General features: G+C 43.3%; 1 protein-coding gene across 4 annotated transcripts in view; it reads right to left on the reverse strand.

Moving 5' to 3' along the window:
• npas1 (neuronal PAS domain protein 1) overlaps positions 1 to 15,000 on the reverse strand; it is a 66,055-nt gene that overhangs the window by 22,937 nt on the left and 28,118 nt on the right. For all 4 annotated transcript variants that reach the window (XM_039776688.1, XM_039776662.1, XM_039776674.1 and 1 more), the window contains 2 exons: positions 6,649 to 6,816; positions 4,941 to 5,179 (listed from right to left, as the gene is read on the reverse strand). In XM_039776688.1, coding sequence (XP_039632622.1) covers positions 4,941 to 5,179; positions 6,649 to 6,743 — 334 coding nt within the window. In that variant the 5' untranslated portion in view covers positions 6,744 to 6,816. The remainder of the gene's footprint in view (positions 1 to 4,940; positions 5,180 to 6,648; positions 6,817 to 15,000) is intronic.

The raw sequence follows: 15,000 nt of genomic DNA on the forward strand, positions 1-15,000 counted from the left end.
GAGAGACAGGGCTGTACACACTACACAGTGACATCACTGTTGGGCGTGGTCACAGAGGCAATAGAGCACACTTCTGACCACTCCCTACAGTGACCCAGGGCGTAACAACAGGTAAATACACTTTAAAAAGGTGCTGTATGTAAGACTTATAAAACTAACCTTCTGTCATATTTGCTGAAACTGACCCTATGTAAAAAAAATCCGGCTCCTCTGGCACCACCTACAGAATGTAGTGCAATTTGCAAAATTCCACCACTGTTCAGATGCACCAATCAGGGCCAGGGAGGGGGTGTCTAACTGCGTGTCAATCACTGCTCATGCGCACACATTCATTCTCCCTTGTGGGGGGAGGGGCTTAGGAGACAGTTTTGGGCTTTAGCGGAAAAGGGGGAGGGACTGAGAAGTTGTCGATGTTCCAATTTTTTGGCGAAGTCCTGGATCTTCACAATCCTACCTACGGCACCTTTAAACGTTCAAGACAAACCTCCAACTTATTTGATGAACGTGTAAGTTATTACCAAAACTTACAACGTTCACATCCATCACACTTATCAGTAGTTAACGTAGTTGTGTGCATGGATTAAGATTCTTTTGCCTCTTTTTTGTTGTTGTGGTTGTTTTGTGTCTCTTTGGGGTCTTTTTGTGTCTCTGTGTGATTGTTCTTTGTCTATTTGTGGTTGTTTTCTATCACTTCGTAGTAATTTTTTGTTCCTTTGTGGTAATTTTGCATCTCTTCGTGGTCGGTATGCGTCTCTTCAAATGACACTTGCAGGTGAAGCCCAGGGGTGCCCCTGGGCCTGTGCCTGGCAGGCCCGTTCAGTAATCCATCCATGGTTGTGTGCACACTGCTTTCCTGTCCAATTATGGGTTATTACTGCTTATTTTTTGTTTTACCACCAAATAATGAAGTCTCATCCTCCGTTCATTTGTGTTTCTTGCCCTTCTTGCAACGTCATCAGCGTTGCTGCTGTAACCAAATCTCAGCAATTAGGGTGGTAAATTGAATCTGATCACAACCAATAGAAAATAAGGCTCTGGTTAAAATAAACTGGAATGATCCTTTAACAGGACATTTAAAAAGGCAGGCAAATAGAAAGACAAACTGGCCCCCAAAAGCAAAATGTACTCAATATGGAGAGGTTTTGAAAAATAAATGATTTCTAATAAAAAGGGTTGAGTCCTTCAATGCGCTGAGACACACACACACACACACACACACACACACACACACACATACACACACACACACACACACACACACACACACACACACACACACACACACACACACACACACACACACACACACACACACAAACAGTGAAACACACACACTGAATGGAAATGACTATCATGGGTCATTTTACTTTTCCTCCCTTCAGCCTTTCCTTTTCGTTTGCTCCCTCCTTCCATAATCTGTCTCTCTCCTCCTTCTTTCCCCCCTCTCCCGCTCTCTCAATCTCTCTCTCTCTCTCTCTCTCTCTCTGAAGGTCATGCAATTGATTTTCCTCTGTCTATTCATTTTTCAAGACTGGCTTTGAAACGTGGGAAGCAGACAAAAGCCACACCAGCCCCTCCCCTTCCCTCCATCCCTCTCCTCTCCTCCACCCTCCACCTTCCTTCCCTCTCCGCTGGCCCTTGCCCGTCCAAAAAGGAGGAAAAAAAAGTGGAGGAATGCAAGCCACCACCCCTCACCCCCTTTCCCTTCACACTCCTCTCCTTCCTCTCCTCTTTTTTCTCTTTATTCCTTCTACATTTGTCCCTTCCCCTCCTCTCTGTCCTCCTCTCCCTTTCAGCTGGATCTCTGACCACATTCCACTAACGGAATTAAAGTCATGCATCACACTTAAAACCCTGCCAATGCATTGTGGGTAGACTTGTTCAAACTGATGTCCAAATTAGCATTGCATTTTCAGCCTTGGCCCCGCTGAGACTGTGTGACCTGCTTGTAAAAATCTCCAAACATTTAATAAAATACGCAAGGTATCAGATCCCGACCTAGTGGAAGAAATGTTCCGGATAATTCAGACTGTAATACCGCCTGTAGCTGACACGCGATTCATTGTGTTTTTCAAGTGCCTCACAATCTTCTATGACCTTCGAGTAGCTGCTGCAGGATTCTATATATTTACAGTTATGGTTCACATCTGTACGAGAAGTGCTTCTCATTTTTGTGTAAGCAGCATACCCTGCATTTGTCTTTCTACCACACTTCCAGTTCATGCACAGGACAGCAACGGCTACCAGCACACCTACTTTTCTAAACATGTATTTTCTATCAAGGCCAAAGGAAAGCCTGGAATACAGAGGCAAAACAATTCACTACGTGCAGAGCTAAGTCAAGGCCGCGGCTGGGAGTAAGCGTGCAAGGATATTACTCTGACAGACATTCAGATTGTGCAGCGCTGCATAGCTGATTAAAAATCAATGGATCGCAATGGGTTCACCCATAATAACGTATATTTTCAGATACTGTGGCAATAGATTAGGGCATGCATTATACAATATGAGTTCTCTGAGCGGCATACTTTTGGTTTACAGTGAGGTATTGCTATTGAAGGCAGGGTTGGTAACTATTTTCAATATACACTTATTTTATAAATTGCTTGAAATGGTCTTTACACACCGACAGCAATCAATAACTTAGGGGCTCTGAAAAGGAGGGGGAAAGATCCGTCATCTGTAGCTGCTGTAATCCTGTAAAACTGCCCACCAATCACTGCCTCGCGCTCAGCTTGGAAAGAACCAATGAAATGCCTAGCCCCATTGCACTACCCCTCCCATGTACGAGCTTGAGCTCAATGCGCGTCGTCGCCATATTGCTAACAGTAGTTATGTTTGTTTTAATCTTTCGGTATGATAATATTAGGTGTTTGCTTACTGGTGAATGAGCCCCGAAGAGATGCTACATTCAAATCTTGCTAGCTTTTCAACATTACCAAACCGCCTTTAAATGGTCAGATACTTGGCTGGGTATTGAACCTCAATAGTTTCTAAGAACTGACTTAAGTGTACGTAGCACTGAATATTGAAGAAGTGTCAAACATTGGTACCAGGAGCTTAATGAGATTATGCTTTGTCTCAGGTCCATGCTACCTACTAATTGTGTACAGTATATACTTATTGTCATAGTGTCCTGTAATGTTTTTGCAATTAGTATACCAAACAAAACCTATGTACCTTACCTTATCAATGTACAGAAAGTTATACAGTGCATGTGACAATGGACGCCAATACACCTTTTTCATGTCATGTCAGTAGAAAAGCACAGGTGTAAATAATAAAAATGAATAGCAGCTAAATTCCATTTAGAGGCCGAGATATTCTGAATTTTAGTCCCTGGAATGGTCCAATCTCTGAAAACGCTGGATACTACATTTCCCCATAATGCAGTCATTTCCATTACAGAATCCATGTCTGGTAAATGCCATATATTTTAAACTCCACACACCTAGTTTTTAACACAAGAGTTATATTAAAAAAAAAGAAAAAAAAAAAAGAAAGTTGTGCATGAGTGGTTGACACTCAACCACTCATGCCCAACTTTTTATACTATTAAAACCATCATATCTTATCAGGAATGTGTGGTATATTGTTTTAAAGCAAGCCACTCACAGTCACACATAAACATGCTGTTAACATGCTTTTTGCTCAGATTTCCCCAAATTAGACAAGAACAGGCATGAAAACACACACACACACACACACACACACACACACACACACACACACACACACACACACACACACACACACACACACACACACACACACCTCTAATTGCACTGTAGCTGCATCGTTTCCCCTCAGTAATAGTAGCAATTAGACAGGCTGTATAATTACACTGTCCTCGTTATATAGTTAATTTCTGTAATTACAAATCGCACCAATAGTTTCCTCCCTCTTTGTGTATCATCTATCTCACACACACACACACACACAAAACACACACACACACACACACACACACACACAACACATACATTTCAACTCACACTAGCCTATGGAAAGTCTTGTATTATTATACACACATGTATGTTTACAGGCTTGTGATTGGACACGTGTGTGTGTGCCATTACACAGCACATGTAATTATGGTCGCTAACAGAGTACTGGATTTTTGTGGCGTGGGGTGTCTCTGTGGGCGGGAGTAAGTGGGCAGATCAGACTGCTGAGGATTGCTTTTGATTGAAATAGAGATGTGAGATGGATGCATGGATTTCAGCGGTTTCAGTCCATTGGCAACAAACATCAGCATATTTATCTCTGCTGTATAATTTTCTTATAGACTGAACTGCGTGAATACTGAGCCGAGAAATGATCCGTCACAACCATGTTTCACTTACCTCTGAATACAATACTCTGTCAAAGTTCATGAAAAGTTTAAGTATTTAACAGATTACAAAAATATTTTAGCCTGGAAGTCTCCCCTACCCCAAGTAAAGTTTGACCAGACAATAAAAGGCATTCATTATTTTTTATTATTTGGATTTTTATATTTTTAGGGAATTATTCACTGAATTTTAATTACCCAACATGAAGGCCTACCATTATCTTTCCAGCCCTCTCCAGTCTGCCAGGAATGAAGATCTGGTGGCCAAAATGTATCAAGTTTAAGTATATTTAATCTAAAAATATACTAGAATGCAGAATGTTTACTTCCCCAGGTTTTAATTAATTTAAAAACAAATTGATAATTAATACTATAATTTGCTAAAACTTCTGATTGACCTCAATGTCCTCAATAGTAGCTACAGTAGGAACCTGTTTCCTACCAACTGGGTGTTCAGAAAGAACACAAATCAAATTTTAGTGGTGGTTCGATTGCATACAAAGTCAATGGAAAGATTAGATACAAATTATCCTGGTCGTGGCATGGATTGACGCAATTTAGTTTGCTTGGCAGTATTTCTTTACAGTTGTGTGACCTTTTTGCTCACCTTTGCTGCAGTTGTTGTCTCCCTCCATCAGAGGGCTCCAGGGCGGGTCTCCCTGGCTGGCAAAGGCTCGCATGTGCAGGTAGCTGATGGTCAGCCGGATGACTGAGGCCTTGTCCAGCTGGCTGGTGATGGCCCCCGGCAGAGGCAGCATCTTGGCCAGCTCAAAGAACTCAAAATTCTCCTTCCCCCGCCGTGAACGAGCCGCATTGCGAGACTTCTCTTTACGCAGGTTCTGGAGACTGAGAGATGAACAAGTGGAAGGTGAATTAATGGAAGAAATAGATGAATGCAGGGATGAGAGAAAAGAAGAACATTGTCTGGATCAGGACTGTTGTTGTGGGAGAAACTGGTAAGGGGTTTCACATAATGGCCATTTACTGACCACCTGTTGATTGTTTCATGCTCTGTATCAATCCAGAAAACCCATTTCGTAACTAAAGTACGTACAGTATAATGGTAATGGCTCCTGCAATTCAAGTGAAAGAATCTGCCTTCTGACCCATCTCTTGCAGATTGGCCTGGTAATTACAGACAAACTCCCTTCTTCTCTCTGGCAGAGCAGAGTCCTAATAATGACATTTGCTCCACAATCCATATGTGAACACACACACACACACAATCTCTCGCTGCCCTCCCTTCCTCCCTCCAACCCCTCGCTCTCACCCTCTCTCCCTCTCTTCCTCTCTCTCATCTGGTCCCGAGCTAGTGAGCTGAAGCCGTGATTGAGGGATCAATAGGAGAGGGAGGGGCAGAGTGACAGAGGGGGGCTGGGGCTCAGGTAGCCTGTCTCTCTGATTGGGTATTGACTCTCCTCAATGGGGCCTGAGTGGTGGAATTATGTTGTCACAGCCACTTCACAATTTGTGTTGGTGCTGCGCTGGAATAAAGTGTGTGTGTGTGTGTGTGTGTGTGTGTGTGTGTGTGTGTGTGTGTGTGTGTGTGTGTGTGTGTGTGTGTGAGAGAGAGAGAGAGAGTGAGAATGAAAGCTAAAGAAGAAAGAAGAACCAGCCTTTCTCCCTCGTGTCTGTGTTGTTGATTCTCATCCTAAGAAAGACCACCAGTTGGGTGTGTGTGTGTATGTGTGTGTGTGTGTGTCCTCGATGCATGTGTGAGCGAAAGAAAGAACAGAACAAAGAGAAGGCTGGACATAGTGTGTGTACATATGTTTATATCTTAATCAGCTGACACAGCTATTTCTCCCTGCTATTTCCTAATAAGTGAAAACAGTGTGTGTTTCTCTATGTGTGTGTGTTTGTGTTGTGGACTCATGCTGCCAGCCCTCTGTAACATCTCATTATTATACTGTCTCGACCCCAGCCACAGAGAACAATCAATACACACACATTGATTCTGCTTAGTTTTTATATCTGCCTGTAAATGACTGCCCATTAATAATTCCAGCCAAATGTATTTAATCTCCCACTAAGGGGAGGGGATTCACAGCTCTGACAGGATTGGCAGGTGAGCAACAATACAGGTTATATGTAGCATTGAGGAGATCAGAATTATGTCTTCCAGATTGTGTTTCATTGATAGGAAATTGTTCTTCAGGCTGTCACCGTGTGCAAGGGTGTTAATGCATGGATTTCACCTTCCAAAGATTAATTCATGGGCATGCACGCAGGCTTATGCTGTATCAGCCTGTGTGTGTGTGTGTGTGTGTGTGTGTGTGTGTGTGTGTGTGTGTGTGTGTGTGTGTGTGTCTCACCAGGGAAGGGTGGGAGGCTTGGCCAGTAGTCCTTGTAGGAAATCCCACTCCACACTCACACACTTCCCCTCAGTGACAAACGGCATGGTTGCCATCCTTCTCCCAATCACGTGCCGACGCTGCTGTTAACGAAGGCTCTGATTGGTTGAGGATGTGACGGACTCAGACCTGGAGATCCATGAGAGACAGCAGAGGAGAAACAAAAAGAAAAAGAGGAAAAGAAGGGAAAAGAGTCACTGAATCATTCACCAATAATAGCCATAAAATAGTCATGAACTACTTAAACAATTACAGGTGATAGCACATATGGCATTTTTGGGATGTCAAACTTATAGCAATTTTTAGGGAACCTTTAATTGTTTAATCAGCAATTGTGTTTGCATTACAGTATATTGCAGATTGTGTTTTTCAACGAAATGCTTTTAAAGCTAGGAGCGAGCATGCAGCCTTTTTTCAAATAAAGACAAATGACATTTTATCTCCATTTGCAGTTTCCATTCAGCCCTTTTACTATAATTTGAAAGAATACAATTTGCATTAAAATGTCTGGATGAAAACCCATCTTATGATTTCTTACTTCATCTATCAGAGACAGAGAGAGAGAGAGAGAGAGAGAGAGAGAGAGAGAGAGAGAAAGAAAGAAGGTGATGAGGTTCAGACAGAGAGAGCAATTAGGTACTGTATGTACTTCCCCACATAAAGGTCAGAGATTGTTACCAAAGTAATAGACATAAGCCAAAACACTGAGCCTCCTTTGATGTCACCATTAAGCTGAAAATCACAGATCTCCAAATGTCTCCCCTCATCCCTGAGAGATTAGTCAAACTTGTCTGCGACTGGAGTTTAAAGCAAACATCTCCAAAGATGCAGCACAGACTGTCCACTGCCCACTCCTCCACATCTACTGTCTCCAGCACTACCCTCCTGTCCTGGAAGTTGCCAATATTCCTCACTGTCCTCAAACAGAGCGCCGCTCCTTGCCCGTTTCTCTCCCCTCCCTCTCCTCTGTGCTGTGTTGACATTTAAAGGGCTAGTGTGGCCCCGAGCACCGCGGTGTCATGCCCTTGGGCCTGAGATGCCCTCTCTCTCTCTCTTACTGCCTCTCACTCTTTAACTCTCTCTGTCTTTGGCCCGGCTGGGTCAGCACAATCAAGTCAGTAGAGCTTTGCTGGGGCAGTAGAAAATGGATTATGTCTCGAGTTTGAGCATGGCTATGCTGACCTTGGCTAAGAGAGGTCAACAGAAGCTAGGCAGGTTTGGCAGATATCATTTCACAAATCTGGGCTGGAACATAACAACATAAAGTATGCATGAAAACTTCTTGGAACAGTTTCAAAGGCATCAGAGTCGATGAGGGATTCAACACAGAGAATAGTTGTTGAAAGGGGAGATTGAGTTATTCACTTACCTTTGGTAGTTTGAGGCGGAGATAGTAAAGCAAAAATGTACACTTTTTTATTGCTAAAATGGTCCGAGGTCAGTGATAGAAAGATTGGCCTTAATAAAAACTGAAGAGGAGGGTATGTGACTATACCTCCCAATATCTCCTTCCACAATGCAACGTTTGATCAGAATGCATTTATTTTGCTTAGAAAGTGTACTCAAAGCTCACTAAACAAGACTGAGAGTCTACAGCCTTCCCAGCAGCTCTGTGAGGCTGTACTAAGGCACAGCAGTAAACCAAAGTATTGGACTAAATTTGACCTGATGATTGCGCTACAGGAAAAGTCAGGATATCTGATGGAGATCTATACATCATCTACACATTTCACGGCAATAGATGAAAAACTTCATACTGGAGAAAAGTGGAAGACCGACCGAGCCCCATTGCCATCCCGATATCAATGCCGGCTAAAAAGTAGCAAGAACTTGTATCCGTACTACACTAGGAAATAATTTGGGCTGAGCGATATATAAAGTAATATCTGTATCACAATAAACTGTCAGTTAAATACAACTTTTTTAGCAAAAATACATCAGTGCATAATGAATTACAGTATGACTAATAAAGTTTCTGGACTTCTGGAATGAACTGCTGGCTGATTGAATGGTGAGATGTGTGGTTAGATATCAGTGGTTGTTGTGGCTCTTTAAAGTTGTATTATATGAGATTTACTTCAAAATTGATTGCCATATAAGTAAAGGACTTGAATCAATCTGATTAATATTCAAGCCCTAGATTTAACCTCTTCCCAGGGCCTTTACATTGACAGAATAGTTTGTCCAAGGCTTATGTTTAAGGCTAAGGCTTCATTCAACTATAGGAAACCTATATTTCTTTTTCTCGAGCTTCCAGCCTGCAACATTGACAGTCCTCTTTCCAGACAGTCTGGTGAAGAGAAGAAAGGGTCGAGGAGAGGGCAGCACACCTCTGTCTAACAACTTCACCTTTGTCACCTTCTCTATCTCACCTGGATAAATGCACTACATGCCAAATTAGGCCGCGTACAGTAGGACGGAGAGATCAAAAGGAGACACAGGCAGGAAACAATTTTCTCTCAAATTTTCACTGCCTCACAAACACACACGCAGCCTCTTTCCATCCTATACCTGAATGTTTATCTCTTAATTGACCCTATCTGTGCTTATCTAATCTCTACCTCCATCTTTCTGTCTCAAACTATCTCTCCATCTCGCTCTACGTCTCCCTCTATCTGGGCAGACACAGGGGCGTAATGGACAGGGGCCTCCACAGTAATTATTCAATCAACCTCATAACCTTGTCGCAGGTTGGGCGGCCCATTAATGCACTCACCCAAATGGACCCCGCCACTTTGACTGCTAATGCTCCGGCTAGCTAGCAGCACAACAGGCTGAATGTCAGAAGTGTCATCTAGACAGTCTGAAACAATCCGCTCAATAGAGCCGAGTCGACTTATTCTGTAATGGCACAGTGGGAAATATATAGAAAAGGAAAGTGTGACTTCTGAGAGCACTGAGAGTAAAAATACACTGCGCCCACAGCGGTAGAGATCAACCTGTATCAAGTGTTACCGCAGGTGTTCGCAATGTGTTGCTGCAGTGCTACATATTCATAAGTGTGGTGTATATATGTGTGTGTGTGTGTGTGTGTGTATATATATTGTGAGTGTGTGTTGGAGACCCCTACCCTATAGAGCCCTGCTCTCTTGGCACGGTCTCAACAGCAACAGAGCGGAGGGCACTGCGGCGAGCGTTCACAGCCGCTGTTTGCCGTGCGTTTCTCTCTGGCAGCTAGCTTGGCTCCCGTTCTGTTTATTTTCAGCGGGGACGTTTAATTAGGGCCTCCAGCTGTCAGAGGTTCGTTAGCGTGCCCCTCCTCTCGCCCCCTCCCGTAAGGGGGCCGGGGGGCGGCCCAGAGAGACCACCCTATTAACCCACCCCCACGCAGGAGACAAGCCCCCCCCCCCCCCCCCCCCCCCCCCCCCCCCAGAGGGGGGGGTGTTTTCTTCCTCCCCCCCCCACACAAAACAACACAAAAGACAGGCAGGCCCAAGGCGAGGAGGGGGGGGGGGGGAGGCCCCCCCAGGCGACGAGCGGCGAGGACGGGCCGGGCGCGACAAGGAGGGAGAGAGGGCAGGCACGAGGAGGTTTTGCACCCGGCGGAGGGAGCAGGGGGGAAGGGAGTTTTCTTTTGCATTTTTAATTTGACAGGTCTTTTTTATGGGGGGATGTTTTTTTGTTTTTTTTTTTTTTTTTTTTTTTTTTTTTTTTTTTTTTTTTGCAGATTTTTTTTTTTTTGTTTTTTTTTTTTTTGTTTTTTTTTTCTTAGTTTTTTTTCACCAACTCTAAATTTAAAACAAACAAAGATAGGTGGGGGGTTTCTCTCATATTACTTTTTTGACACGTTTCACTAATCAAAACAAACTCCATACTCCGCGATCCATACATGAGCATGCAAGAGCCTTGTAGGGCTTATTCATCTGCAATTTGTAAGTGACAGCCATGTATGAAATATGACGCTGTCACCATTTGCGACGTGCCTTTCAGCAGTGCTCGCTAATCAAACTGTATTTGAGAAACGGGTCCTCCGGCCCTTCTAAGTCCACTTGTTTCCTGTCACCTCTTAAGTGAATAAAGGCCAAAGAAACACCCCCAACAATACTACAAAAGCTGGCATTAGTTTCCACCTGACATCAAAACTGTGCATAGCAATTATTTGGTCATTTTTCAGTGTTTACTCAAATACAAATCTTCCAACCCCCACCTATCTTTACTTATCTCTCACTATAAGTAAAAGTGGAGTACACATACAACGGCGATGTAAGATATTCCTGTGAATAACATTTCATCAAACAGAGAACGTTCAATATCATGGAAGATGTAGAAAACATGGTTGGAAATAACATGAACAGAATATTTGATGTAGCTAGTTTTCTATCTTGCCTTTCATGTTGTTGAGTAGTTGTAAATGAGCGTCTGGGGCGTCCAGGGAGATGAAGTTTGGTATTCTGGTTGGAGGGCTGAAAACTACTTATCATGCATTACGGCCCTGGTTGGACCTCAGGATTTGGAAGTCAAAAGACTTTTTAATGTACAATTTTTCAGCCGCTGATCAATCGACAGCCGCTGGACATGAAGATCTCCCCACACACACACACCACACTCTCCTTCTATCAGTATTCCATATTCTGACTCACTCGGCATTCTGCTTCCGTATGGGAGCGCCGGCTGCGGTTGACCTTGACCACTCTGGATCATTCCCAACCCAAGGTTCTCTCCAACTCTCAAGGGCCTTGGCGTCCCCCCCTCACCCCCATCATGACCACCCCCGCCCCCATCTCTCCTAACCCCCTCTTTGCTCCTCCCTGGCCCTTGCCTGGGTCATTAATTATCTAATGGAATCAATACAGCGTTAGATTGGACCAGAGTGACCCCGCCCGCCCCCAGGTATCTCTGCGCTGATGAGGAGGAAGAGGAGGGTTCGAGAAAGGGTGTAAAGGAATGATGATAACAGCCTGTGTGAGTGAACCAGCATCATACAGCGACAGTGCGGACCGTCCCTAAACCGGAAGAATAAAGAATAAAGAGATCAGTGATAAATAAATGATTAGAGAGGGGGAGAGGGGTGGATGGAGGGCGGATGGGGGAGGGAGAGAGCATAAATTGAGGTGGAGGGAGGCAAATCAGATGGTAAGAGAGAGAGAGAGAGAGAGAGAGAGATGATGGACGGATGAAGACATAGATAAAAAAAGGAGAGAGAAAGAGATTTGCTAATGTTCACCCTTTGGTAATCGATATCTTTCTCCTCCTCCTCTTTTATTACAGAGTGCTTTGGTGAGCGTTGCTTTGATGTCCACTCCTCACGGGCGTGGAGCTACGCAGAATCCAATCCATGCCTGACATAATTACCATCTACCTCGGCCTGAGTATACACAAAAGAAAGGCTCCAGTTATTACCTGCGCTGTAATAAATATGAAGTTGAAAGTATCAGCGCAGATTCCCATATATTTACCAGAAAAACTACCTATTCCCTAAAAATTGCTCTCCAGTGATTTTTCTCAAATAAACAATGTCATTTCTCGCTCAGTATTAAAAGTAATGACAAAGACTGAATCAGCACACCGAGTATAATCACTTGAAGGATGCTGACTTCATCCCACAAACTGACATTTTTAGCAACAATGTGGCTTCTTTAGAACTTAAAGAAGTAACACGGTCTTATTTGTCGCTTCTGGATTGACCCGGCTCTACAAAATGATCCAAATAAAATACACATGTATGTGAAATTAATATGCAATTTATATGATTGTACAAAATATTCCATCTTAAATGCTGTATCAGAAGAACATTCTGGGGTTAGTTTCCCCTCACTTAGTAAAAGAGCATAAAGAGATGCAGGATCAACAGTAAGAGTGATAGCATGATAGGGGTAACATTTCAACTTCAATATGAAGAGCTAAAAATGTAAATGGTTTACGAGAGCAGCTAAACTGTCTAAATACAAATACAGTACAAAACACCTCCGGTAGATAACTTTGAGAATCTAAATAGCAAGAAAAAGTAATGCATAAAGTAAAACTGTTTAGTCCATCGTGAAGTTAACCATCCCTGACCCTTATGATATCTGTTTGAAAGAGAAAATCCTGGGTCAAAATAATAGCTGCAATCTATTCTGAGGTTAAATACTCTGAACTCCACGTAAGGCCGGGCTAAAGGTGACTAAAGTGGGACTTACAGGAAAGTCAACGCTTCTTATTTTGAGCACTTTCACAAAAGGAATGCTGATGTGACCACATATAAAGAGAATACTGATAATATTAATGTATAGTGCACCCAAAAATTGTAAAAGTTATTGGTGAATGCACAGAATAAGGTACAAAAAAGGCAGAAACTTCTCCCTCTGACTGTGGAAGAGTCGGCTAAGTGAATGCAGGTCTCTATAAGGCAGAGGATGGTAAATCCACTCCCGCAGGCAGAGACCACATCAGCACTGACCTCCAAATAACCACAGGCCAAAGCACACAGGGTCACTCACTCTCTGCAACACACACACACACACCGATGTGTGTACTGAATAGCAGGACTTGAAAGCACACTCTCATTCTGCACACAGAGAGATGTACGCATGCTAATACAGACACATCAATTAGCATGGTGCAAATGTCAGAGTTCAGAGCAGAGTCAAACTCTTGAAAAGAGTTGCACAAGTTGTGTAGGTGTCTTGCAGCACACTGGGGGAACCAAGATACACACTGGCCTCATACTACATTCCCACACACTGCTCGGAACTTAATGCTTTGATTCAATGTTTCCAGATATATTGTTAATTTATGTAACGTCACGGCATAAATTAGAGAACAAGAAAGACATGAAAGAGATTAGGAAGATTTGCACCTGATCTGATGTTCGATTTAGAAGAACAGTGATTGTGAGTGTGGATGCCTATACATTGTGCGCACGTTACTTAGTAACTGCATGGGTAAGTGTGTGTGTGTGTGTGTGTGTGTGTGTGTGTGTGTGTGTGTGTGTGTGTGTGTGTGTGTGTGTGTGTGTGTGTGTAGCCTGGTGGATCCCTTCAGGCCGGCATGTGAATGACAGCGGGGGTTATGTAAGAAGCCACAGCGGGGCCGGAGTGGACAGTCCAACCGGAGATCAGGTCAGCAGAGTGTGACACTAAACACATCTCCCTGACACTGCGCTGACACCCTCTGTCACAGACTCACACACTGTCTGTCAACGCTTCTCACACACACACACACACACACACACACACACACACACACACACACACACACACACACACACACACATTGCACGGACGGCAAAAGAAAGACGTGTGTGAGCGGCTGTCTGTCAACACACTACACACTGACCACCTTAGTGTGTGTGTGTGTGTGTGTGTGTGTGTGTGTGGGTGTGTGTGTGTGTATGAGAGCAACAGAGAGAGACAAAAATATCAAGAGAGGAATAGAAAGAGGAAGAAGAGAGGGAGACGTGAGGTGTCTGTCTACCTGAGAACTTGTCAATAAGTCACCAAAAGTGACTCCCTGCTTCTGTCTACCAAATAGAGCGTTTGTACATTACTGATATTAATTTTGCTACTTGCGTGACCATTATTCATGCAAAATTAATACAGAAAATATAAGAAAGCCAAAGGTTACCCTCACAGCATAATCTGAAACATACAGCGCTCATCTTTGATGAGCAGCGAAATAGAAGTGGCTGGCTGCCACTTTTTTTGAATGAATGCCATGAATTCACAGTGATAAAAGGTAGTTGTTCTTTGACACCTACCGTTTATTACTGTGAATTCTTTTCAACTTTGTTTTGTCTTCAAACGGGACACTTTGTTGCCAACGTTCTCACGTTCACAAAGTAACCCGAGTCAGGGTCTGTCACACAGTCGTCAGCTGGCGTGAACCGCAGCTCCTTAAAACCCAAAAGCCAGAGAAGAAACCCGCTTCTGGGTCTAATAAAAAAAGGCCTAAACGTGGGTCACGACCAAAGCATCCTGCACTGGAGGGAGAGGCTTAGTGGCTCAGTGGGCCAAGGTATAAACTGTACCACAGATGGCGATGACACGGTATGACCCCGTTTAATTTCGGTTTAATTGAAGCAATGAAGACAGTAAAGCAGAAATTTTAAAAGTTAGAAAAAAAAATATTCTAACTTTTTCTAAATTGCTTGCTTTTTTTTTTTTTTTTAGTAAGTTACAAAAAAAAAAAAAAAAAAAACTGACAGTAAGCCTTTTTTACATGTGGTAATAAAAAAACACTTTGACACCTGAAAGAGTGACTCTGTACTGCAGGTAGTTATTTGGTTTGAATTTATCTGAAGCACCTGCTATCTCAGCAGGTGCATCTGCAAATGATGCAGCTGGCGAGGTACGAAACACAGCAGAATTTATAGCACCGAATTTGGAGAAACAT

Source organism: Perca fluviatilis, chromosome 2 (genome assembly GCF_010015445.1).
Source record: "Perca fluviatilis chromosome 2, GENO_Pfluv_1.0, whole genome shotgun sequence".
Lineage (NCBI taxonomy): Eukaryota > Metazoa > Chordata > Actinopteri > Perciformes > Percidae > Perca > Perca fluviatilis.